Below are 26,604 nucleotides of genomic sequence, written 5' to 3'. Positions count from 1 at the left end.
CAGTTTGGCATAGTAGGTTTGAGCAATGGCCTATGACTCTGGAGAACAGGATTCAAATCCCCACTCCATCATGAAAGCCCATCAGGTGGCCTTGGGAGAGTCACACTAAGTCCCAGAGGAAGGCAATGCCAAATCTCCTAGAAAGAAACTTGCCAAGAAACCCCCGTGACAGTTTCATATTAGGGTCACCGTAAGTTGGAAATGACTTGAAGGCTAACAACATCCACATTGGAGATTATCAAACAGAGGAGGCAAGCATCCGCCTCCCGTGATTAAATCACCATTAAATATTGTTAATAGCATGATCAGGTAAAGATTATCACCCCCCACACACATTCTTCTCCCATTCTTATCCCTTTGTAAAGAGTGATGGAGGTGTCATTTGGTATTAATGGGAGTTTCTGTTAATAACAAATGATGCTTCCATTACTCTTTACAAACAGTTGTACTGTTAACAGGATTTAATGGTGATTTAATCACAGGAGGAGGAGGACGCTAGCCTCCCATGTGATAAAGTCCATACATTCAAACATTATGAAATGTTTTTGGTAATTAATTTAAGCAGAAATGCATGTCAGTTTTTTTAATGGAAATCATAGGAAATTGTGTGTGGTGGCAGAAACCCTTTGACCCTTATAATGTCAGAAAAATCAAAAACATTTCCAGAAACATATCTGTGGTGTGTGCAAAAATCCTGTGGTTGGTACAAACAACAATTTTGTATCAAAAATTCATGTGAGTTTCTGGAAACAGTGTTGGTTTTCTTTCCTGCAGAGAATAGGGGGCTTTGTGGGTATTGTAAACAATTTTTTCCTAGCTGAAATTCTGAATAAAGAGATGCAACACACACACCAAGTGGGAGAATCTTCCAGTGCAAATTTTGTTCTTAAGCAAACATGATTAATTCCTGGGATGTGATTTTCACAAGGCACAGATTTGTATGATTTCATTGTTCTAGAAACCATTATCCTTATAGAATTAAATTGATTTGGAGCATTGGAGCAACTGTTCTGCATTAGCTATTAACTAATAGCATGATTTAAAAGTTCATACTTGGACCAAGATTTACCTAAGTAAGCCAAAGAGTCTAGAATTCGGGGGGATATATATATATATATATATATATATATATATATATATATATATATATATATAAAACCACCTTCACCAATAACTTTACAGACTGTGGAAGCTGCAAAACACAAACTCAAAAACCATATAATAGGAAACATGCCAATATGAATCTCTAGCTAGTCTGATTTGTTGCTTCCATTATAGTTACAACTAATATCACAGTACGTATCACTGTTTAGAAGCAAGCCACAATGGCATGATTTTCCCCCACCTAGTACCCTGCCACTCATAGTACCAAAAGCTGGCCACATGATGCTTGTAGGAGACAGAAAATACTGTTAGAATCACAAAATACAATAAGAATGAACAATAAAACTCACACTGCAATTTCATGACATTTTAAATATAGGGCCAAAGGTAGCCACCTCCCTTTTCCTAATGGTAGGGCCAGCCCAGTTTACAACTTAGTTTCATGTCGATAATTTTCTCAGCACAGGATGCAGAAATTATACATTCTTTGCCTGAAATGTTTCAAGACAGAGGTGAAAGCCAAGGAAAGTATCCAAAATAAAAAAGGCAATAAATCTAAAAGAATAGTGACAAATCTAAATGGTTAGTTGTCAAGTGGGAATCAATATGTGCCAGGCATCATCTCCAGAACATATTATTAAGGAGTACTTCTTTTGAAACACTTCTTTTCACAGATGCTACATTTGTGTAGCTTGAGTTGATTGTTATAGGGGGAAAAGTCCATCCTCTCCTTCCATTCCAACAGGTGTTTGCTCAGGTTCTTCCTGTATGTCCAAGCTGCAAGGACAAGTGCAAGTCGTTTAATTACTGTAGTAAATAAGAGAATAGCTATTTTCTTCAGTTTTCTTTTGTAGTGTAAAACTTTGTAGTGCCTTCCTATACAAATATATTAACAATAAATTAATTTTAATGACAATTACAAGAAATACAAGTTGACTAGACACACTCCAGGGGCCATTTCACTCTACTCAGTCATAACACTATGACTCCACTTTAACTATCATGGCCACATCCTAAAATCCTGGGGTTTATAGATTAAGAAGGCAATCTCAGGCTAAGAATTCTAAATGAAAAATTCTGAAAATTCTTCCTGAACTGCAAATCCCAGGATACCACTGGATATTGGCATGACAATCAAGGTGGAATCATAGTACTAAAACTTTGTAGCATGACAGGGACCCAAGTGTTAAAACTCATAAAATCATAGAGTTAGAAAAGACTTCAAGGGCCATCTAGTCCAACCCCATTCTGCCATGCAGGAACATACAATCAAAGTACCCCCAACACATGGCCATCCAGACTCTGTTTAAAAACCTCCTCCAAAGAGGAGCTCTTTGCTGGAAATGTAATGGAACTTTAGGTTCCTTTTATCACGTGTTGTGGAAATATATATATATGACAAATCCACAATATAATAACACAAATTCTGAAAATAAATTTTGCTCTACATCCTGAAATGTACTTACTTAATATACTACATATGATAGAAAAAAAATCAATCCAAAACAGAAAAAACTCTTATTTATATATGACAACAACTGCTCGCATTGTATATGCAAGAAATTGGAAAAATCAAATCTCCCCTACAGTGGTAGGTTGGCTATAGAAACTATTTGACATGTTAAGTATGGATAGATTAACAATGATGTAAAAATTATTTTAAAAATTATTTGGAAGATAAATGGAAAGGATTAATTTCATTTTTTGAAATTATGATGGGGAGAGTCAATAATAAAATATTTAAGAAACTAAGCAGGCTGGAAATACAATAAAGAAAGATAGAGAGAAAATAATACATTACAGTGGGAATATATATATATATATATATATGGAGCAAAAAGTTAAAAATTCCCTTTTTTTAAAAAAGAAAAAAGTATATGACATTAACAAAGCACTTAGAGGAAGATTAAGATTTGTGTTATGTTTTTAGTTTAGAAATACGTGTTAGATGTTAGATGTTTGTGGAAATATTCTGTGTTTTAATAAAATATTAATATTTTTTTAAAAAAAAAACCTCTTCCAAAGAGGCAGCATGTTCCAGTGTCAAACAGCTCTTACTGCATTTGAAGTTTATTGGAGTAGGCATAAAAATTATTACACACCCCTTTGATAATCTCTTCAACACACTCTGAACTAAATAAACTTCATCTTCATCATCATTCTTTGATACAATACAGTACAATAATTAAGGGGACAGTCCTAGGGATCAGGGGGTGAAGTCCAGAGCAAGAGGTGTGGTATTCCCCAGCAATCCCTCCCCATGCCTCCAGAACAGTGATTTCCAAAGTAGGCAGCATGTTCCCTCTGGGGGCATAGAATCATAGACTCATAGAACTGTAGAGTTGGAAGAGACCACAAGGGCCATCCAGTCCAACCCCCTGCCATGCAGGAAATCACTGTCAAAGCATCCCCAACAGATGGCCATCCAGCCTCTGTTTGAAGACCTCTAAGGAAGGAAACTCCACTACACTTCGAGCGAGTTTGTTCCACTGTCGAACAGCCCTTACTGTCAGGAAGTTCCTCCTAATGTTAATAATAATAATAATAATAATAATAATAATAATTTGTTTTATTTATATACCGCTATTCCAAAGTTCATAGCGGTGAACAGCAAGTAAGCTAATTAGCAAGTAAGCTAATTTTGCCCCCAACAGTCTGGGTACTCATTTTAGTGACCTCGGAAGGATGCAAGCCTGAGTCAAGCTTGGGCCCTTTTGCTTGTCTTGAACTCGCAACCTTGTGGTTTTGAGTGAATGGCTGCAGTACAGGCATTTAACCACTGCGCCACCAGGGCTCATGTTGAGGTGGAATCTCTTTTCCTGTAGCTTGCATCCACTGCTCCGGCAGTGGAAACATCTAGGGGAGTGGTGAGTGGGAAACAGGACAGCAGGAGAGTCTTCAGTCAAAGTACTGGGGCACAAGAAAGGCAAGGGGAACCAGTGGCCTTTAGGGCCATGGTGGGGATGAGGGTTGCATGAAATTTCTTTTCAGTGTCCTTGAAGACAAACACATAGCCTCGCTGGTCACTTTGTGTAGTGGTATCTCCTGCTCTTCACCTGCCCACTCACTCCCTTAGCTGTGTCTTTCACTAGTACTGGTGACTGGCTTCTCGGCTGCTGCTCAGCCAGCTGCTTGGTTGCCACTCCCAACATGACCAGGTGCAAAGGGAGCAAGTAGCAACTGAGATTGTGTGTTTCGAATTTGCAGTAGAAAAGTAGACCTTATATCAAGAAATATGCATGGGGAGCACTAGGATTCTTGTTTATGAAGGGGGCAGTAGCTTAAAAAAAGTTTGGAACCACTGCTCCAGAAGAAGGGAATTTACTATATTATCCCAGGTATATGTGGCTCTCAGCTCACTTTGGGAGCATTTCTGAGGAGCAAGAGGTCTAAAGAACTTGTAGACCTCTTCTAGAGGGACATGCTGCCAAACTGTTCAGTTTCTGTGAACACCTCCCAGCAAAGAACTGCCATAGTGACAGCCACAGCAATGTAATGCTTTGACATCTTCTAGGGAGAACTTCCTTGAATAGATTATCTCTTTCTCTTTCTCCTTTCTCTTTCTCCCTCTCTTTCCCTACTCCATAGGATGTTGGTCAGAGGGGGCATATGACTGCAACCTATGTTTTTAAAAGGAAGACCTTCCCACATGTTTACAAGCTGAAAAGGACAGTGCAGTTAAGAAAAATGAATGGATGCAGAGAGAAAAAAGTGAGAGAAATGCTACATAGAGTAAGGCATATATCAAAATTAAGTTGCTCTTTTTGCTGCAAACTAACCTTTCCATTTTGTTCAAGTCATATTTTTTCATCTTTTTACCTAGAGAAGGAACAACACTTGGTTAATTTTAATTTGTACATTCAGGTCAGTGACATAAAATTTAGTGAGAGAAGAAAGGGTGTGATGAAATGGATTAAACATTTTTTTTATTTTAAAAAAAGTACTTCCTAAATCATCACAAAACCAAATGCTATAAAACAATAAAATTCTGGTATAAAAAATTAAATCACATATATACGAACAGAACAGAGCAAAAACATAAGCATTTAGCATACAAAGTTTTTATTTACACAGTAACTCTGTGTGTCTTTTATATCCAAAGGAAACATGAAAATAAAAATTCTCCCCTCTGCACATACTATTTAGAGAGGGTACCCATGAATGTGTCTTCTTTTCGACATAAGGACTTACTTCTTTGTGTGCAGAGGGAAAGTTCTGCTGTATCACATGGCATTTTGGATACCTGGACTGCAAACTCATGCCTAAATCCCATTGCCAGTATTGAATAGAGTAAATCCATTAAGCGAATGGGATTTACCTATATATCAGCTCTCCGTTCAGCAATTGATCGAGTAGATTCTCCTCTACTTTGGACTAACTGAGACAGTTCTAGCTTCAGTGTCATTTTTACATATATGCTGACACACATAGACACACATAGAGGTAAACGCATTATCTGATATGATTTAATCTGTACAAAAAGGTGAGCAAAATATCAAAAAGAAAGAAAGAAAAATCTCTAGTGAAAAAGAATTCACACTGGGTGTTGTGACAGTTCTTTTAGAAAGTACAAACATCAGAAATGCAGGATGTCGTCATAGAATACACAGCACTCAAGTGTGGGAATTATGTAAAAGTTAGATGAAATATTAATAATACTGGTCAGATATACTGACAGCACAATATAAAATGGAAGAAAAGGGATGAAAAAACATAAGTCTGTATAAACTCTAATAAGATATATCCAACAAAGGAGTGAGGAGAAATAAATCTCCAAACACCTCACTACAAACTTCAATAATGTTAATAAATTTGACAAAAAATATAGAATGTGTTGGAAGAGTTATTAAAGACAGATGTTGAATGGCTTAACAAAAAAGAGAAGTCATATGAATATGAAATCCATTGTTTTCAATTATAAATTTCATATTAAGTGAAAGATAATAATCATTTCTAAATTATAGCCCGTCTTCATCAACTCTTCCAAAAGAAGCCATAAATCTAGGGTTGCCATGTCCCGCCTGTAAGCGGGACATTTATGCTTTTGGCAGTACCGGGACTGTCCCATCCCTGTTCCTGCCAATCCCCCAGTTTGGAGCCTGGCCTGCTAATGCGGCCATTGCCCCGGCCACTCAGTTGCCCAGGCCATGTGGCCGACGACAGCGCACGTGCGCCTTGCATGTGCGCCTGCACACAGGGCTAATTGTAAACAGCTGTGACCTCGCCTCCTCCCCTTGGGGCTAGCTGGCCAATAGCAGAAGAGCAGGGGCAGGCTGTTTGCAGCCCCAGTCTGCCATTGGTCAGCTTCAGGGAAGGGAGCGAAGCTTCAGAGGAGGAGGAGGAGGAGGTGGACCAGGAAAAGGAGGAGGAACAGGGTAGGCCTGTGGCTCAGGGCCAGGGAAGGGAAAGGGCCATTTCCTGGCACCATTTGGCGCCCAGGAGGAGGAGGAGGTGGTGGTGGAGGAGGAGATGGGTGGCCATTTCTATTCTGTGTATTTTTCCCAGTGTGCATTTTCTGTGTGTTTTTGGTGCTTTGAATGCTAACAAGTCTGCCTTGTTTTGACAATGATAGTGATAATGTTGAGGATGGTGATATTGATATCAGTCAGCTTCTGAGGCCTGTGCTCACTGTTCCTGAAGGCGAGACAGTGTGACTTTCCAAAGTGCCTTTTCTGTGTGTTTTTGGTGCTTTGAATGCTAACAAGTCTGCCTTTTTCTGACAATGATTGTGATGATATTGATACTCTCTGAGGCATGGCCAATGTAAGTTGCTCTGATTTTTACAAACTCATGAGCAGCAAAGAAAAATCAAAGTACCTTGACCAAGTACACACTTCTAAGAAGTACAGTTGAAACCATGGGCAAATCCACTTCTTGTTAAACCACCTTGGCATGTTCAATATGCACAGCCATGTTAAACCATGTTCGGTTGAAACCCAAATGGTTTGGTTATGCAATAAGCTTCTTTAATATGCAAGAGGCCATGTTAAATAAAGCCATGTCAAATGCCCAAATGTGCTGTTGTGTGTGTTTTGGAATTGGGGGGGAGGGAGGTTAGCCAGAAAAGGAAGTACATTTCTACCATCTGTCTAGGAAATAATGCCAAAATAGTCCCCATTTTGACATGCCTAAGAAACATGCATTTATATTATGCTTTTTTAAATTTTTTTTTTTTAGATGTTCGTTGTCCTCCATTTTAAAAATGTGTCCTACATTTGGGGCTAAAATTTGTCCTACATTGTCCTACATTTCTTTACATTTGTCCCGGTTTGGGGTGTCCGTTATGGCAACCCTACATAAATCACAAGAAGTCTCCTTACACAATTGTATTTGTGGGATTATCTTTAATTCAAGCAGTCATTGTTTGTGCGCATCAGATTACAGAAACATGAATGTTGAATGTCTATGCACAAGCTAGCTTGTAGACCAGCCTTACTGGCTTGTCTCAGGAACATCTAGGAGGGACCACATTACTCCGGTTTTGAAGTCCCTCCACTGGCTGCCTATCCGCTTCCGGGCCCAGTACAAGGTGTTTGTTATCACCTTTAAAGCCCTAAATGGCTTGGGTCCCAGCTATCTTAGGGACCGCCTCCTCCCGTACAATCCTCCCCGCGTCTCCGGTCCTCTGGGAGGAACTTACTACACCTTAAAATCTAGGCTTGCGGCGCGACCTCCCAGAGGGCGTTCTCTGCTGTCGCCCCCAAACTCTGAACGACCTGCCAAATGAGATCCATCAGATAACATCATTAGACAGCTTTAAAAAAGCGTCAAGACGGATCTCTTCGGCAGGCCTTTCCAGATTAACCATCCTGGCCCAGGTTCCCTGATTCCTTCATTCCTCCCTGGCCCCATCTTAGTGATGGTTGAGATCAATAGAGGGATATCAGGGTTTTTAGTTTTTAATTGTTGTTTTTTATGCTTTGATATTATGTTTTTAATAGTTATACTGTTTAATACTGTCTTAAAGGGGGGAGGGATAAAGTGTTTTAATGTTATATTTTATATTTTACTGTTGTCGACCCCCGGATTGGTTTGCCATAGGGCGTTATACAAATAAATATTATTATTATTATTATTACTTCTCATGATCTTCCAGAATTTCCTGTAAATTCTGCTTCTGGCTGATGGAGAGTGTGTGTATGTATGTGAAGCAGCTCGCAGTTCTGATTAAAGAGAAAACATATGGATGGCCCAAAACGCATTGCAGAAATAATCGAGTTTGAGACCGGATTGCCCTGGCTCATTGCTAGGGATTTCTGGGAACTGTTATTTTGAGAGACATTTAGCCTTCTCTGTCAGAGAGACCTGGTGTCACATTCCCAGGTTTCTCTCGCACTAAGCCAGGGCAGTTAAAGCAGTCTCAAACTGGATTATTTCTGCAGTGTGTTTTGGACTGATGTCAAAAGAAATCTCTCTAAGGATACTAAACTACTCTGAACTAAACTAGTTTCACTTTTGGTAGAAATGAGAGAATAAGTGGGTGAGAAGTGATGAGGCAGAAAGGTCTCAGTATCAGTATCCATTTCAGAGAGGTTAGGATAAGTGGATAAAAGAGTAGGAGATTTGGAGTCCTTGAAAGCTACTTAACCCTATCACTGCTGTTCTCCCTAAGATACCTTTTAAGTATTGTATTTCCAATACTTCCATTAATAGCCCAGAATCCACTTGTGGTTCATCCTCTCATCTCTTGACTTACAGCTTGCTTTGCCTCTTGAATTTTGAAGTACTCACCAGCACTAGAGACTAGAGAGACTGCACAATGTTCCAAAATAAATAAATAAAAACTAAACAAGAAAGGGAGGGAAAACAAGGGGGGAGTCTATGAAATGTCATAGTCATTGCTATAATCAGTGTAATGGGAGGGGGTATGTTCAAAGTCTTGATGTTTGAAAGAGGTAGGTGACATGTAGAACTCCAAATGCTGTTGGACTCCCTAACAGAAAGAAAAACTTTGTCTTCTTGCCCCAGATACTGGGCTGATCTGTGTCAAAGACAGGGACAGACTTCAAATTCTTTCCTTTCGCTGTGGTTGTAAATACAGAACTTTTGCTTTCCTCTATAACAAGGCAAAATAATATATGCAGGGGTAGTTGTATATTTTACATTTTGAACTCCAGGGCGAAAGAATGTGTGGCTCTCCAGATGCAGTGGGATTGCATCTCCTATCAACATTAGTCAGCATATCTAATGGTGAATTATGATGGAATTTGCAGTCCCATGATATCTGGAAGACTTTAAATTGCACACAGCTGTTTTGGGAGAAAGTTCCAAAAAAATTCATCAATAAAATGCTTTGTTTAAAGCAGAACACACACCACCGATTCCATACTTACATTTTATTTGCCATAGTCCAAGTGTCAAGGGGAAAATGCAGAACACAAGGGAACAGGGAATCAGAACTGGATAGTACTAAGGAGGCAAAGACACACAGAAAGGTGAAGTCCCAGCAGACTGGGGGAGGGCAAACCTTGTTCCCGTTTTCAAAAAGGGGGGAAAAGAGGATCCCAACAATTATCATCCAGTTAGTCTGACATCAATACCAGGAGTCTGTGAACATCTAAAAGGCAATTCCATAATCACAAAAAGTCAACACGGGTTTCAGAGAAACAAGTCATGCCAGACAAATCTAATCTCTTTCTTTGATAAAATTACCAGTTTAGTAGATGAAGGGAATGCTGTGGATATAGTATATCTTGATTTCAGTAAGGCTTTTGACAGGGTTCCCCATGACATTCCTGCAAACAAGCTTGTAAAATGTGGGCTAGACAAGGCAACTGTTACATGGATTTGTAATTGGTTGACTGGGTAAAGCCAAAGGGTGCTCAACAATGGCACCTTTTCATCCTGGAGAGAAGTGACCAGTGGGGTCCCACAGGGCTCTGTCCTTGGCCCAGTACTGTTCAACATCTTTATCAATGACTTAGAGAACAGAATTGGGGGCATACTTATCAAATTTGCAGATGACACCAAACTAGGAGGAGTAGCTGATACCCCAGAGGACAGGATCAACATTCAAAATGACCTTAATAGATTAGAAAGCTGGGCCAAAGCAAAAAAAATGAATTTCAACACGGAGAAAAGCAAGGTACTGCACTTAGGGCGGAAAAATAAAATGCACAGATATAGGATGGGGGACACCTGGCTGAATGAGACTACATGTGAAAGGCATCTGGGAGTGCAAGTAGACCACAAGTTGAACATGAGACAACAGTACGATGCGGCAGCTAACAAGGCCAATGCTATTTTAGGCTGCATCAATAAAAGTATAGTGTCTAGATCAAGGGAAGTAATAGTACCACTCTATTCTGCTCTGGTCAGGCCCACAATTTCTGGGCACCACAATTTAAAAAGGATGTGGAGAAACTGGAGCATGTCCAAAGGAGGGCAACTAAAATGGTGAAGGGTCTAGAAACCGTGCCTTATGAGAACAACTTAGGGAGCTGGGGATGTTTAGCCTGGAGAAGTGAAGGTTAAAAGGTGATATGATATTCCTGTTTAAATATTTGAAAGGATGTCATATTGAGGAGGGAACAAACTTGTTTTCTGCTGCTCTAGAGAACAGGACCTGGAACAATGGATGCAAGCTACAGGAAAAGAGATTCCACCTCAACACTAGGAAGAACTTCCTGACAGTAAGAGCTGTTTGACACACCTCAGAGTGTGGTGGAATCTCTTTCCTTGGAGGTCTTTAAACAGAGGCTGGATGGCCATCTGTCGGGGATGCTTTGATTGAGAGTTCCTGCATGGCAGGGGGTTGGACAGGATGGTCCTTGCGGTCTCTTCCAACTCTGTGATTCTATGATTCTATGATTTTACAAGGCTTTTAAAGCTGTTACAGCTCAAATTAAGTTTGTTAGCCAACATGTATAGTGTATGCTCCAATGTTTCCCTGATGAAAATTGGGACATGTGTGGCCAAACAACACTGGAGTGTGGTCAAGATGGTAAAAGTTATTAATAAGGAAAAACACAAAAGCTAGGAGAGGCTGTAGCTGTTTGCTCTTTTCCTTTCTATCTCAGCCTACTGAGAAGGGCAAGATCCGTCTCTTACCTCTCTCCCAGGTCTTAGAAAAGGCAGTCCTGATTAATCCTCCATCATCCTAATCTTAAAATGTCCCAGTTTCTCTGTTTTCTTCCCTGTAAACTCAGGCAAAAGCAAAATGCCACACTCTCTCTTAGCCTGTGTATTTCTCCTTATTAATAACTTCTGCCTTTTTTTTTACCACACTATGATGTAGCTTAGCCACATTTTTCATATGTGAAATGTTACAAGAGATTATATCATTGCTTTTAAAGCGCCTTATCCCCAACAGGATAAAGGTGCATCTTATTTTAAAACCGGGTGTTATTGCACTCAGCAGTGGCCAGGCAAATGCAACCCATATGCAGCCTAGATCCCAACCATGTTTATCCAGCAGCTTTTCAAAAATGAGATTTTGCCATTTTTATAAAGCTGCTGGATAAGCACGGCAGGGATTGGAGCTGCATACACCCGGTATTAAAATTAAATGCACCTTTCTCCTGCCAAGGATAAGAAGTTTTAAAAGAAATGCAGTAATCTCCATGTCTGTACAGAGGTCCAGGGTCTCTATATAGATATGCTGTCATTAGGCAGAGTGAGGCAGTTGTCTCAGGCAGCAAGTTTAGGGTCTCATGAAAGGTCAGCAGATTGTTTGTTGTTTGCTGTGCTTATATTTCTACTGTCAGGGGAGCAGGGAGGTTTTTAAGCCTGCCACTTCTGGGACTTTCTGCCTCCTGTGCAAAATAACTTTCCTGGCTTTGCATACTGTTCATCTTTACTTGAGAATGGAGGGCAGCATTTTCTGCTTTTCCTCAGGCAGCAAAATAACATGGCCTTTCACTGCAGATAACACATATTTCGATTTTTAGAAAAAGTGAACAACTGACTGACAATTAGTTATTTCGACAGGTGTTATAATTATCCAATCTGTTTCACAATACCTTTTTTGAAAAATCCAAAATGGTCTGCCCTAAAGAAAAGAAACAAAAATTTCATAACAAATCATAAGAACATATTATATATCTTTTATGAACACTTTTCTTGACTGATGGCTTCAGAAGATATTGTTTACTCTCTTATCCTTTTCGCAAATTTACCCAGAGTTTGACCACTGGGAGGCAAGTGCGCCTGGATAAAAATTATACTTAAACTGATATTTTTCATAAGATCCTCTTATGTTACCCACATATTACCTAAATCTAATCTAATTCTTCACATCTTGGAGAGTGTTACTTCTACCCATCCACAGGACACAAACAGACTGCATTGGTCCACAAGTTCTTCTGCTGGCTTAATAGATTACAATATATCCTTTATAATGATTGTGTGTGTGTGTGTGTACACAAACACACTGAGATCATCTGTTTAGAGAGTTGCAGTATCTACTGTATACATGCATGAGGTATTTGCATATTTTCTAAGAGAGAAAAAATCATTATCAACAAAAAGAACAGAAGAAATGGAATTCTGAAGGACAAAGAAAGGACTCCATCAGAAAGAGAAATACATACAAAGCATTCCTCATTACTTTTCTAGGTAGGTATGCAAAACGAAATTTGAAACCAATTTGCTTTAACAAGCTGTATGGGAAACAAAGAAGCTCATGAGCAGCAAAAAAGGAGATACCGATAATGCCTAATTTCTTTAGTTCACACACACACAACTCATTTGAGATGGGAAGTGTGATTTCAGCATTTCTGTTGCAGAGTGCTCTTGAGTGACCTCTGGAAACTAAACATTTCTGAATTTCAGTTATGTAATAGTGAACTCTATATTTTTAAGGGGAAAAATATTTTGCAGACCATAAATTGAAGAGCTTGTTATATGTCTAGGAATCCCGCAGTCTTGGTTTCATTTTTTATTCTTCTCTGTTGCGTATCTCCCAGATCCAGGCCACAGCCAAGGCCTGTCAATTCTTTCTCTATAATATTGTTAAAATCTGTCCATTTCTCTTGGCCTCTACTGCCAAGACTCTGGTCCATGCCCTGGTGGTCTTGCGACTAGATTATTGTAACCTCTTTCCGGCAGGGCTTCCTCTCTCACACCTTCGTCCTTTAATCTCTGTTCAGCAGCTGCATGCATTATTCGCTGCTTTGACCATGTTTCTCCTCTACTTTCATCCCTTCACTGGCTTCCCTTCCCCTTCCATATTCAGTATAAGCTCTTGTTACTGACTTTTAAATCCCCTCCTTATTTATCTGAACTTCTTTCTCCTCACACTCCCACTTGTACCCTCCGTTCTGATATTTAAAGTCTGCTGCCCCAGCCTAGGATCTCTACTGCCCTGTCCCGGATTTGTCCCTTCTCACTTGCTGCCCCTCACTCCTAGAACCTTCTTCCCCCATGACACAGGTCATCACTTCTTTGACCAGTTTCAAAACTGATTTGAAGACTATATTGTTCAGGGAAGCATTCCCAGTCATTGTGTAAATGTTTATCTGATATTTGAATTTATATTTGAGATTTGATGTTTTTAATTTGTTGCCTGCTTATTTTATCTAATTCTATCTTGTATTATTATCTATGGTTTTATATGTATTTTGTTATTATCCTGTAGAATGTATGTCATTGGCAGGTTTTATTTTTATTGGTTTTACTGATTGTATGTACAATGCTGTGTAAATCTACAGCACTATATAAATAAAGTATAATAATAATAATAATAATAATAATAATTTTTTAAAAAAAACTCAGTTCAGTGTTAAGGATGTGCTCAGGATGACCAGACATCTTCCTTCTCCTGGACGTGTGTTACATTTCAGCCTTCTGTCCAGGAGGAATTCTATACTGTTAAGGAGAACATGATTTGTTATTATTAATCTCTTTTCTTCAGAGATACATATTTCAGAATCCAAACAGTGCATTTCAGAATCCAAACAGCTCATTTAGCATTTTTTTTAAATAGATAAAAGATTACAAAAGTTGTCTGTTAGTCAAAGCATGTGATTTTATCACTGACAGCTCTTGTATTTTAGTATGCTTAATTTGCAAATTTGATCGCCAAGGCGCATTATCTTGGAGGAATTTTAGTTGAGAGGAATATGTTAATTGTAGCAAATATGTGTTCCCTTTAACACTAAACTTGGTCTTTAGTAATCAGACTCTAGCAATCAGACAAAAGAAGTTCATGTTTATCTCCCTATAAGCAATCACAAAAAATACCACTAAATATGTGATATAGATTTAGTAAATTATTATTTATTTAGTAAGTAAAATAATGAGTTATGACAAATGTCTTTTGCCACTCATAGAATCATACAATTATAGAATCATAGAGTTGGAAGGCACATATGAAAGATTTACACTTTAGCATGAAAGTTAGAATCGTACAAGCCATTGTTTATTACCATGTACAGTTGTGAGAGCTGGACAGTTAAGAAAGAAGATAGGAGGAAAATGGATTCATTTGGGATGTGGAGAAGAGAGCTGAGGATACCACGGAAAGCCTAAAAGACAAACAAATGGCTCCTAGAACAGAACAAGCCTGAAATCTCCCTGGAAGCCAAGAGGATATTGGAGGAAATGCTTTGATTGGGATTTCCTGCATGGCAGGGGGTTGGACTGGATGGCCCTTGTGGTCTCTTCCAACTCTATGATTCTATGATTCTATGATAAAGTTGAGGTTGTTCTACTTTGGTCACATCATGAGAAGGAATGACTCATTGGAAAAGACAATAATGCTAGGAAAGGTGGAGGAATGTAGAAAGAGAAAAAGACCACATGCTAGATGGATGGACTCTATTAAGGAGGTCACGGTCACAGGTATGAATTTACAGAACCAAAGCAGAGCAGTGGAAGATAGGGAGTCTTGAAGATGTCTCATCCACAGGGTCATCACAAGTCGGGATCGACTTGAGGGCAGTTAACAACAAACAACAAAGAGTTGGAAGGGACCACAAGGACTATCCATTCTGACCCCCTGCCATGCAGGAATACACAGTCAAAGTGCTCCTGACAGATAGCCATCCAGCCTCTGTTTAGAAACCCCCAAAGGAGGAGACTCCATCACACTCTGAGGCAGCTCATTCCACTGCCAAAGTCTCTTACCATCAGGATGTTCTGCTTAATGTTTAGGTAGAATCTCCTTTCCTGTAGCTTCAATCCATTGCTCTGTGTCCTAGTTTTTGGAGAAGCCAAAAACAAGCTTGCTCCATCCTCATTGTGACATCCTTTACCAACCAAAAATCTAATTTTAAAGGACAGAGATTTCACCAGCACAGGATGATGAGGCACATTAATCATCAGATATTGACAATGAACAGTTATGGTTCTTAACCATTTATGATACATCAACTGTAAATAAGTGATTGCAGTTAGGCATCAGATTGTACCTGTTCCTGTAGTAAGAGGGTCAGTCTCTGTGGTAACAACATCATTTTTGATTGACACATACTGGAAATTGGTTGGCAATGATTTGATGTTTTCTAATGGAGTATCAGTTGCAAGAAAGGCAGTGACTTTTGACATAGATGTAAGCAGTGTTAGATCATCAGTAACAGAAGGAGTTTTTATGGAAGTAGGTTTAGTTGTTAAGAGAAAAGGAGGAATTGTAGTAGTAACTATGATAGCTGTTGGCATAGAAGATGTTGATGGCGTTAGATGATCGGTAGCAGTAGGAGTAATTGAGGAAGCAGATTTAGTTTTTAAGAGAAAAGAAGGAGCTGTGGTAATAGGTGACAAAGAGGATGTGGGCAGCATTAGGCCACTAGTAGTATTAGGAGTTGTTGGGAAAGCAGATTTAGTTGTTAAGGGGAAAGTGAGAGGTACTGTGGAGATAGTTTTTAAAGAGGTAGTGGTAAGTGTGGTAGTAGTCCTTTGAGACATGGTGGTCATAGTTGTAGTGGTGGTGGTGGTGGTGGTGATTGCTGTAACAAAACAACAAAATTATATACAGTATGTCAACATGATACCCATGAGTTTGGAACAATACAAATAAAAAACAAAAACATGCATTCAACCAAAAGTAGATGAGAAACTACAGTATTTAGAACTGAGTTTCTAGGATAAGTCGAACAATGCACACACACATATACACTCACAAAGTGAAGATTAATTGTGCACTTAGTATGAACATATATTTCATAGCACTCAGTACAGATCTGATCTGTCATAATATAATCCGACAGTGGATTCATTTCTTGAAATTGACAGATATTAATACATTACTATAAACTTCTGTTTAGTCCTTCTCAAGACACATTTTGCTAAATACTCATATATATTAAAAGGAGAACCAATGTGGTGTAGTGGTTTGAGTGTTGGATTAAGTTTTTCAGAATACCATGATTTGAGTACTGGATTAGGTTTTCAGGAGTCCTCCATGTCCTGGTCTGTGGAGCAGCAAAAAAGAAAGCTAGGCATGCATTAAGTGACCTAAGTCACGTTCTCTCCATCTCACAGGAAGGTACAGTTGGCCCTCCTTATCCAGGGATTTTTTATACACAGATTCAAGCATCCATGGCTTGAAAATATTCAAAAAAAAGTAAAAATTTCAAATATCACACCTTTATTTTCCCATTTTATATAAGGGACACCATGTTACTATGCCATTGTATTTAATGGGACTTGAGCATACACAGATTTTGTTATTCACGGGGGTTCCTGTGAATTCCTGTGGTTTGCCATTACAGTAATGGCAAACCACATCTAAAAAATCTGGCAAAGAAAACTGTAATGGCAAACCACATCTAAAAAATCTTGCAAAGAAAACCCTGTGATGGTCACTTTAGGGTCACCATAATCTGGAAAGGACTTGAAGGCACCCAACATCGATAACAGCAACAAAAAGGACTTATTTAGTAGTCATCATCACATGTAGTCAAAAGATAGCTCATGCAGCTTGTATCCATCTCATTGTGAAATAATTTTAAATTTGAGGTTTACACTGCCCCCCCCCCCCAAAAATAATAACAACTGCCAGTTGGGTATAGTCCAACCAAAGTCAAACTACATCAAATTTACATTCTTACACTCTCCTATTTCGTTAGAAAGCCATTACACTGTACATGCTTAATTGCTGCTTAGATATCAGTGGAGTTTAGAAATTCTTTAGTTTGGCTGGATTTTTCTAAAACACAGTAAAGTTGCTGTACTGTACTACATTATGAATGATATGTCACTGTTCTATATGTTCATATAAGGGCTGGTGTTGATTTGTTGTAAACAAAACCATGTTTACAACATTTTAAACTATGTTAAATGTGAGATCTCAATTAGCATTGTTTTTTCCTATGGCCTTTTTTTTATTTAGATATTGAATTTAATCTTATGTTGTTATGAAATAATCTAATTTCTTTGTACCCAGGGAACTTTTCACCTTCAAGATTTCTGTAGAAATTAAACATATCTCTGTATTTTACTTTGCTCAATTCAACCTGCTACATTTCCTTTATTATCTTGAAATCTTACAGAGAAACCCACACTTCCAGCTTGATGAACCATGCAATTTAATAGCCTCTTGGTGTCAATTAGTGCTGTTATACAAGAGAAATGCTACAACATGGGGAGGGGGAGATTCCACTAAGTATGCAGTCACTTTCTGTTCAAAGAAATGAAAACAGACAAAAAAGAAAGCACAAGGACAGAACTTGATTAGCCTTGTTTTCAAGATGTGCAAGAAATGAGGTTGGTTTTAATTTCAGTCACTACGCATTTTCAGATAGGATTCTATTTTAGGGGGAAAAAACACTACAGTACATATACTCTGCTTCAAAATGTTTTAGGGTACAACTGGAGTGGGAAACATTTGGCCATCTAGATATGGTTGGACTGCAAGTTCCAGCAGTCCTTAGCAACGCAGCTAGTAGTGAAGGATGCAACCCAAGAATCTTCTGAGGCCACATATCCCCCACCCTGGATATAGATAATGTCCACCAAGTGAACTTCATCTAAGTTGGTTGAATCCACAATCTTCTATTTAGAGTTTTCACAGAACAGGGAGAATAGAGAGAAGATAATAATCCCACTCACCTCTCTCAATTTGCAGATTCAAGGTCTTTTTAATGTCATTGAACCAGCCTTTGATTTCAACACGACAACAGTACAATCCTTTGTCTCTTTCATTCAGATTTGCAATAGTCAGCGACACATCTCCTCTAGTCACTTGTCCCTTTAGTTGATACCTTTGTGACTTTTTTGATGTCACCCTCATTCCATTTGTGCGTAGGATTTCATTACTGCATTTAGAGTTTGGGCAACTGCCTTGGCCCCAGCACATGTCAGTAAGATCACTTAGCTGTCGGACATTGTAGGTGCATGGCAAAGTGATAGCTTGGCCCACCACCCCTCTTACTACGTTTTGGGATAAGGTGCCCACTGAGGAGAAAGGAAAAGAGAAAATGGTCAGGAACATGTTTACTTCACAGTATGTACTCTAGTTTTTCTGAAATGAAGGAACACATTTCATAGAAAATCTAAATTGTAGGAAGTTTCTCACACTTATTGATATGGTTGTTATGATTACAAATGCATGAGATGGATGTAATGACCACAAATGTATGAACACAAACGTTTAAATTGTTCAGATGACGATTATGTCAGAACAATTATTTTGAAGTAGTTCTGCTACTTGAAAGAAAGGGAATTTTGTAAGTTTTTATAGGAATTAGAACTGTTTAAATATTACACAATGATTCTGTTTTAGCTTTTATCACTGCTGCACAATTGTGAATGGATAATTCAAAGTGGGGGAAGGGGAAGTGAGAAATATGGGGATAAATGAAATTCACATACTGTGGAGGCCTAATCAATCAATTAATTGGATGCACACTGTTAGTAATTACCACAGTATTTATTTATGACTTTAATTTGTTCAGATAATTACATGAATTTATTAGACAGTTTCCTGTAAAATGTATAGAAAACAATTCACATAAATGTATAATCACACTTTCACATTTTAAAATGGATATAAAATACTTCATAGTTAAGCTACTTTTCTATAATGGTAAAGAATAATACAAAAATAAAGTTAACCATTCAATCAATACAGCATATCAATGGCCTACTGTGCCTATCCTTTCCTCTGGCTAACATCCAAAAACAACTGAAAACCAAAATGGAATACACCACATACTGTACTTAATCTGGTATTATGTGATTATTATTATTATTATTATTATTATTATTATTATTATTATTATTATTATTATTATTATTTTCTACCACTCTGGATTGATGAGAGAAACAGGGATATGGGTATTGTTGAGTTAGAATTTAGCAAAGCCTGTCACAGTTCCACAGGGATCCACAGATTCAACCATCTGGTGATCGTTGCCATTTTACCCCTCCCGCTTCAGTAGGGTAACTCATAGAACAGCAGATGGGATGGGAATGGGACCTTTAGAAGGAGATGGGGGTCAAAAAATGTCACCTCCCTCCCCAATTTCCAGCAGTGACTGCAAGCATGGTGTGAATGGAACTCCATTTAGAGATGCTCTCACTGTAGAATAAATGTTTTGGCTCCAGCCCACTGTTTGACTAGCTATTGTTGTGAATCTCATTTATTAAACCTGTACTATAAATCTGAAAACTACAATGTTATTCCTGGAATCCATCCAGCCTGATCTTACATGTTCACTCTTAGTTTTCCAGGCCTTTCTAGAATCTTCTTCAGCAACCAAGGCCACATATACAGTCTACAATATCAGTTTACTCGAGCTCCTTTTGTAATGCTGGCTTTTTCATACTTGGCCTTTTGCTGAAGTTGCTCTAATAAAAAGAAAGTCAAATAGGGGTGGAACAGTTTTTCTGCTTAAATCCACTGCTTGCAGTAGGGTCAAAGAAAGCAAGGATTTGCAACATTCTGCCCATTCAATTCTCTTACAACTTTCCTTCCCCTTGAGTTCGACTATTTATCATCAGCATCTTTCTTGTCCTCTGTATGAAGTAACTTCTAATATTTAGCTGAGTGGAGGGCATAAGGGTCAGTGCACAACGCCTGTGGCTGTTCAAATTACACAGGGCACCTCTGTTCCTAGGCCTGCTTGTTGAAGCGGCAAAATGACCCTCTGTGATTCTAATCCCTGTCCAGTTTAGTGATCCCAAAGAGGGCCACAGGCATCAAATGTGCCAGCCTTGATTCTGCTGAGTGGCTCTTCTTTGGAGTTCTGTGAATGTCATTTCCTCTTGGCAGGATTCCTAGGTAATGTGCAAAGACTCCTCCAAATGGGTCCACATAATTTTCATGCAACATTCCCCAGGTAACACAAGGCTGCTTTGCTGTAGGATATGTTATTGAGATGATACTCCCATTCTTTTATTGCCTTTGCAGTTGCCCCTCAAGATGTACAAATTTCACTAATACTCTCATTACTATACAGGCAGAATAATTACTTGGGTGGCCACGAGTGACAAAGCAGCAGGTAATGGAATGGAAAGCAAGGTCATTAGCCCATCATTATCAAGCTGAAGTTCACCAATAAATGTTTCCTTTGTGGGATGTAGGTTAAGTGTAAATTAAATTGTGATAAAACATAAAATACCACTATAAGAATTCTGTTTTCTGTATTATGATTGTATCACCAAGCCACTCATTCATTGTTTGCCTCTGTGGCTACTGAAATCAAAGAGAATGGCAGAAAAATAATAATAATATATGATTAGTTCAACTGATGAGATGACTGAAGATGAGTCATTTTACTTGGTTAGAGTTTGAAAAAATAATTTGTTCAAACTTCACTTCAGAATCCTCCTTTATATGACCTCTGACTGTGCCAGCTGCAGAAATCTTCAAAATTATAATCCAAAAAAATTATTTTGCAAGCTCTACTTTGACTCAAACAAATATCAGAAGTATATAGCAACACTAAATAATAGCAGTAGCATTGAATCCTTTTAAAAATGGTTGAAAAAATTAATTCTGCATTTTAAATAGGATTCAGTCTTGCATTGCCTTTTACTTCCTTACTGACATTCTTTAGCCCTTTGCTTGTATTGCTTTGCTGCATCACAATATATGACAAGTGAACAAGAACAAAGCAGCTAATTTCCAAGGGAGGACAAGAGAAAAAATGAACTTTCTTTTGCCAGCAAATAGGGTGCATTGGCAGCAAACAGTGGTTAAAAAGGATAACAAAAGGTCATTGGCTAATTAAAAATAACAGGGAAATAAGAATGATCACAATGGTCTGTGGGGTTTTTTTAAGCAGCAAGAGTCTTGAATCTAAATATTCCATTCATCTGAAGTGCTTAAATTTATTTGATTTATATCCCAACACTGGAACACAGTGCATCTCTCTTGTGCAGTAAACTGCATCCTATGCCGCCTTCCGTTCCCATTACACTCCCTTTAATAAAGTGCCAAGCCCATTCTGGGGGTCTGTGCGATAAACTCCAGAGAAGGCTAAAGACCTTGTAAAATTACCGTTCCTACAATTCTATAGGATGGAGCTACTGCACTTAAAGTGATGTCAAACTGCATTATTTTTAAAATGTAGATGCACCCATTTTCTCCTTACTCCCCATGCATAAGACATGCTCTTCTTCAGGGAGCCTCATGAAATGGCCATCAAGAGACCAGGGGATAATGGAAGAAGCCACTGAGAAGCATTTGGCTATGTTTCGACAGTTATGATGCAGAAAAACCTCTTCCAGGAACCCAGAAAATCATGAATAAGAATTTCCTTGTTGTGGGTCCAGCTATTGGAGCATAACTAGACAGTTCTTGGAAGCCCGCTGCCATCCCTTAGCTTCTACATGGACATATCGGGAGATAGAGGCAGCAACCACTGGAATCCAGGGATTAGTTGTTACACAAGGGTGGTAGTGAATTTCTCCCTCTGCAATGACCATAAACAGACATGGGCCCATTACAAACGGGCAAAAAGTATGTGCCATGCACGTACTAGGGTTAGAAAGGGGTGTCCTTTTCAGACGCCCCTAACCCTAGTACGCGCTCGGCGTGTACAAAATGGCGGTGCCCATTCTACATGGGCGCCACCATCTTGATGTCGCGCGGCAGAAATGATGCTGCCAGTGCACCATTGGTGCTTTGGGGCGCCATTTCCATGGCGCAAAAAGAAGCCGCTTTTTTCGGCTTCTTTTTGTTGCATCCGGGAATTGCGCAGTTTGGCTGCTAAGGTTCCCGGATGCAGCAACCAGCGGCGCCAGCAGACCGCCCTTTTTGGGTGGTCTGTAAAGCGCCATAGACTTGGAGTTGATAGAGACCACAGGGGCCATCCAGTCCAATCCCCTGCCATGCAGAAACTCTCAGTCAAAGCATCCCCGACAGATGGCCATCCAGCCTCTGTTTAAAGACCTCTAAGGAAGGAAACTCCACTACACTCTGAGGCAGTATGTTCCATTGTCGAACAGCCCTTACTGTCAGGAAGTTCCTCCTAATGTTGAGGTGGAATCTCTTTTCCTGCAGTTTGCATTCATTGTTCTGTATTCTGTTCTCTAGAGCAGCAGAAAATCCCTTAAAGTATTTAAACAGGGCTATCATATCACCTCTTAACCTTCTCTTCTCCAGGCTAAACATCCCCAGCTCCCTAAGTCACTCCTCATAGGGCATGGTTTCCAGACCCTTCACCATTTTAGTCACCCTCCTTTGGACACGCTCCAGTTTCTCAATATCCTTTTAAAATTGTGGTGCCCATAACTGGACACAATATTCCAGGTGGGGCCTGACCAGAGCAGAATCGAGTGGAACTATTATTTCCCTTGATCTTGACACTATACTTTTATTAATGCAGCCTAAAATCGCAATGGCCTTTTTAGCTGCTGCATCGCACTGTTGACTCATGTTCATCTTGTGGTCTACTTGGACTCCTAGATCCCTTTCACATGTAGTCTCATTCAGCCAGATGTCCCCCATCCTATATCTGTGCATTTCATTTTTCCACACTAAGTGCAGTACCTTACATTTCTCTGTATTGAATTTCATTTTGTTGGTTTTGGCCCAGTTTTCTAATCTATTTAGGTCATTTTGAATTTTGATCCTGTCCTCTGAGGTATTAGCTACTCATTTAGATTTGCCAGTTCTTTTAATACTCTTGGATGTAGTTTATCTGGTCCTGGAGACTTATATTCATTTCGATTAACCAGGCATTCCTGTACTATCTCCTTACTTATTCTGTGGTGAAATTCCCCTATTCTGTCCTCTGCTCCATTATCCTCAGGTTTAGCACCCTTTGCCTTTTCTGAGAAGACTGAAGCAAAGAAGGTGTTGGGTAATTCTGTCTTTTCTCTGTCTTCTGTTAGCATTTTGCCATCTTCTCCACACAGTGGCCCTACCATTTCTGTCTTCTTCCTTTTGCTGCGGACATACCCAAAAAAAGCCCTTTTTGTTGTTCTCTAGCAAGCCAGAGTTCATTCTGCGCTTTAGCTTTTCTGACTTTACCCCTGCATGTGCTAGGGATTTGTTTGAATTCCTCTTTGGTGATTTCCCCCTTTTTCCATTTCTTATAAATGTTCCATTTAAAACTTAGCTCAGTTGAAAGTTCATTAGTCATCCATCCTGGTTTCTTGAGATGTAAGTTGGACTTATGTCTGCATATGTCACTAACAAGATGCCAGTCATAGAGTTGTTTTGTTAAAACACAGCTAAACTAATTAAAACATTAAATTGAATGAAAAAAAATATTTAAAAACATATCAATAAAAGGTACAATGCATATTCAGGTAAATAGCTCAACTTGTGAGTTCTATATGGACCGATGTGTTACTTTTGTTTATAATTTTAGAACTTTGGCCTGTCATGGAAATTCCCTCTGAATTTCCCAACTTTTTCCAGGCAAAACATTCTCTGAAATTGCCAGCCACAGATGCTGGCGAAACGTCAGGAAGAAATCTTCTAGAACATGGCCACATAGCCCAAAAAACCTACAAAAAACTAACAATATATATTTCTAGCTAAAATGTGTTTTTATTTTCTTTTCTTTTTTAAAGCTATTCTTCTTCAAAATGCCTAAACAACTTGGTAGTTTTCTTTTCCCTATAGTGCATCCTCTACAAAGTGAATTTATGATTTTCTTGTCTGTGGAAGCTTCATCCTATTCTAACATCATAAAACACATCAAGGTTTCTCTAAGGCTGTAGGTCCTTGATGGGAAGAGAGGACATGAATGTTAGATGGAATGTCATCCTATGTGGGGCTACATCCACATGATTCTCACCCTATGTACACTATATACACTTACTTGCAAGTGCATTCCATTGAAGTCAATGGGACATATTTGAGCAGAAGGAAAGACATCATACCCAGCAACTTTTGATTTTTGGCAGGGACTGTCTCATTCAGTCCTCTGTCCCAGGAGTGTTGCTAGGGGGGTGCAGGGGGTGCAGACTCCATCAGCTGACACCTCACAGGGAGGTGTCACCTGGTGCACTGGTGGGAAGGAGCTGCTTTCCTGGTCTGGCAATGAACTTGGCAGGGAGGAGAAGAGAGGGCAGAATCTTGCCCTTCCTAGTAGGTTCAGGCATATACAGACTGTTGCAGCTTCACCTACCTTGTGTGTTCATCCTATTCATAATCTTTGCCATCTTGATGACACCCTGATGTTGCTTGGCCACAAGTGTCCTAGGGGCAGTACAGATGGACAACTCCATGCTGTCTGTTTCTGCCCCATGTCTGTGCTGCTTCTTTTTTGTGACGCTGGAAGCAAGAAGGGGAGCTGCCTTGATGCCACTTCCTGCCAGTAACATCTGCTCACTGTACAGCAGAGGCGGCATCATGGTGGCCCCCGTTTGGATGGGAAGCTGCCATGATGCTGCCATCCATACGCATTAGGGTTCAGGAGCATGTGGTTGCTCCCGAACCCTAAAATTGCTGCCACCATACCACAAACTGCCTGTGTGTACCGGGCCCTAGTTTTCCTTTATGAAATGTTGGAGGATATGGGATTATGTAACAATAAAGATATTTTCCCTACTTTCACTACTAGTTGACCACAAGTTCAGCAGATTTGATACACCTGTGAATCTGAAGCTCTGTATCAGAAAGACATCATTGCTGATAGTAAGAATTAAAATAAAGATAAAAACAAATGGATACATTCTGATAACAAATTTGTATTATTTCACCAAAAACACCACTGGGAACATTTTTAAAATTCCCTGTAAATTATAACCCAGAATTTCAAGAATTTACTCTCACTGATACATGACTGTTAAAAAAACGTACTACAAAAGTTTCTCATTTGTAAACTGCATGCGTAGAAGGAGGAACATAGCATCTTTTTTGTCACCTGTTAAACAATGAAACCTATCTCATCTAATTTCTGATTTTTTTTCTAAGAAAAATGAAAAATAGCTACTTACCTATACAAATATGAAGTATGATCCAGTGAAACAGCAGTATGCATGTCATGCTTACAGTTCACAGACTCCAGGAGTATTCTGTAAATAAGCACTCCTCAAGTCTTATTACATTTGGAAGTGCTGAGTGAGCCTTGTCTATTCTTCATTTCTCTATTTTGCGTTAAAGCATCTTAACCCCAATGATTGTGTGTTTCTAAGGGTCAAACAAATGTGATGCAAGCAATCCAGAGTTGAACTTCTTGAGATATATAGGGAGTAAAAGAAGGGAAATGTCATTTTATTGTAGTAATGACATGGAGAGAAAGTGTAGATTCTTTGATTTCTATTTCGTGACACATTCAACCTGCGATTGTTAGCCCTGGTAAGAACAGAAGTACTTTTACATTAGAATTGTGCTGACAATTAGAGTAGATGCCTTAAAATATCTGGGATGTCATCTCAGATTTTCCAAGCATGTTTCTAAATATGATATTATTTTGCTTTCTTTTCTGTTCTAGCTATAGTGTTACCAGAAACAATTTCTTTGCCCTTTCACTTGAATATGCCATTGAAAACCTCAAATTCATCCTGTGGTGTAAGGCAGGGCTTCTTAAGCTGATGCAAGAGACCAGCAGAGTTTTCCCCCAAAGTACAGGAACCAGCAGACCACCACTTTGACTAGAACTGGAATAAGAAATAGATTAGGCAATATAATGCATTGGTTTGACCAATGTGGATGCTTTGATTGAGAGTTCTTGCATGGCAGGGGGTTGGACTGGATGGCCCTTGTGGCCTCTTCCAACTCTCTGATTCTATGATTTAAAAAAAGGCAACTTACTCCTTATGTTTTACAGTCACTTACGGGATGCAGCTGGAAATTATTGCACAAAAAATGTTACCAATGCTGCTGCTTGCCATCTGACTGCATCCCACCTAAATCCCAGCTGCCACCCATGCTCAGCTGGCCAATTTGCAAAGTCAGGAGCTTCCCATTTTTGAAAAGCGGGGTGATTAGAGCAGCTGGAAGCCAGGATTTAGGCAGGGTGCAGTTGGGTGGCAGCATTGGCTGCATCCTGTAAACGACTGTAAAAGGGAAGTGGTAACTTGCTGGGTTGTTTTTTTTAATATGATAAACTCCTACAACTCTGGAGATGAGGGTTCCGTTCAGCATTCATCCATAAAACCCACTGGACAAGTCACACACTCAGCCTCAGGGGAAGGCAATGGCAAACGTCCTCTGAA

The 26,604-nt window shown here is 39.2% G+C and overlaps 1 protein-coding gene across 1 annotated transcript in view; it reads right to left on the bottom strand.

Annotated features, from left to right (window-relative positions):
- Positions 1-1,450: 1,450 nt before the first annotated feature.
- Positions 1,451-26,604, bottom strand: part of LOC121920369 — a 51,723-nt gene continuing 26,569 nt past the window's right edge. The window contains exons 7-13 of the mRNA XM_042447499.1: positions 24,573-24,718; positions 18,094-18,438; positions 15,456-15,989; positions 12,066-12,094; positions 9,438-9,513; positions 4,884-4,923; positions 1,451-1,881 (exon numbers count right to left, since the gene is read on the bottom strand). Of these exons, the coding sequence (XP_042303433.1) occupies positions 1,809-1,881; positions 4,884-4,923; positions 9,438-9,513; positions 12,066-12,094; positions 15,456-15,989; positions 18,094-18,438; positions 24,573-24,718 (1,243 nt within the window). The 3' untranslated portion in view covers positions 1,451-1,808. The remainder of the gene's footprint in view (positions 1,882-4,883; positions 4,924-9,437; positions 9,514-12,065; positions 12,095-15,455; positions 15,990-18,093; positions 18,439-24,572; positions 24,719-26,604) is intronic.

This window comes from Sceloporus undulatus, chromosome 2, assembly GCF_019175285.1.
Source record: "Sceloporus undulatus isolate JIND9_A2432 ecotype Alabama chromosome 2, SceUnd_v1.1, whole genome shotgun sequence".
Classification (NCBI taxonomy): domain Eukaryota; kingdom Metazoa; phylum Chordata; class Lepidosauria; order Squamata; family Phrynosomatidae; genus Sceloporus; species Sceloporus undulatus.
Note: the sequence above shows the minus strand (reverse complement) of the source record. Positions and strands in the feature narration are given on the sequence as shown.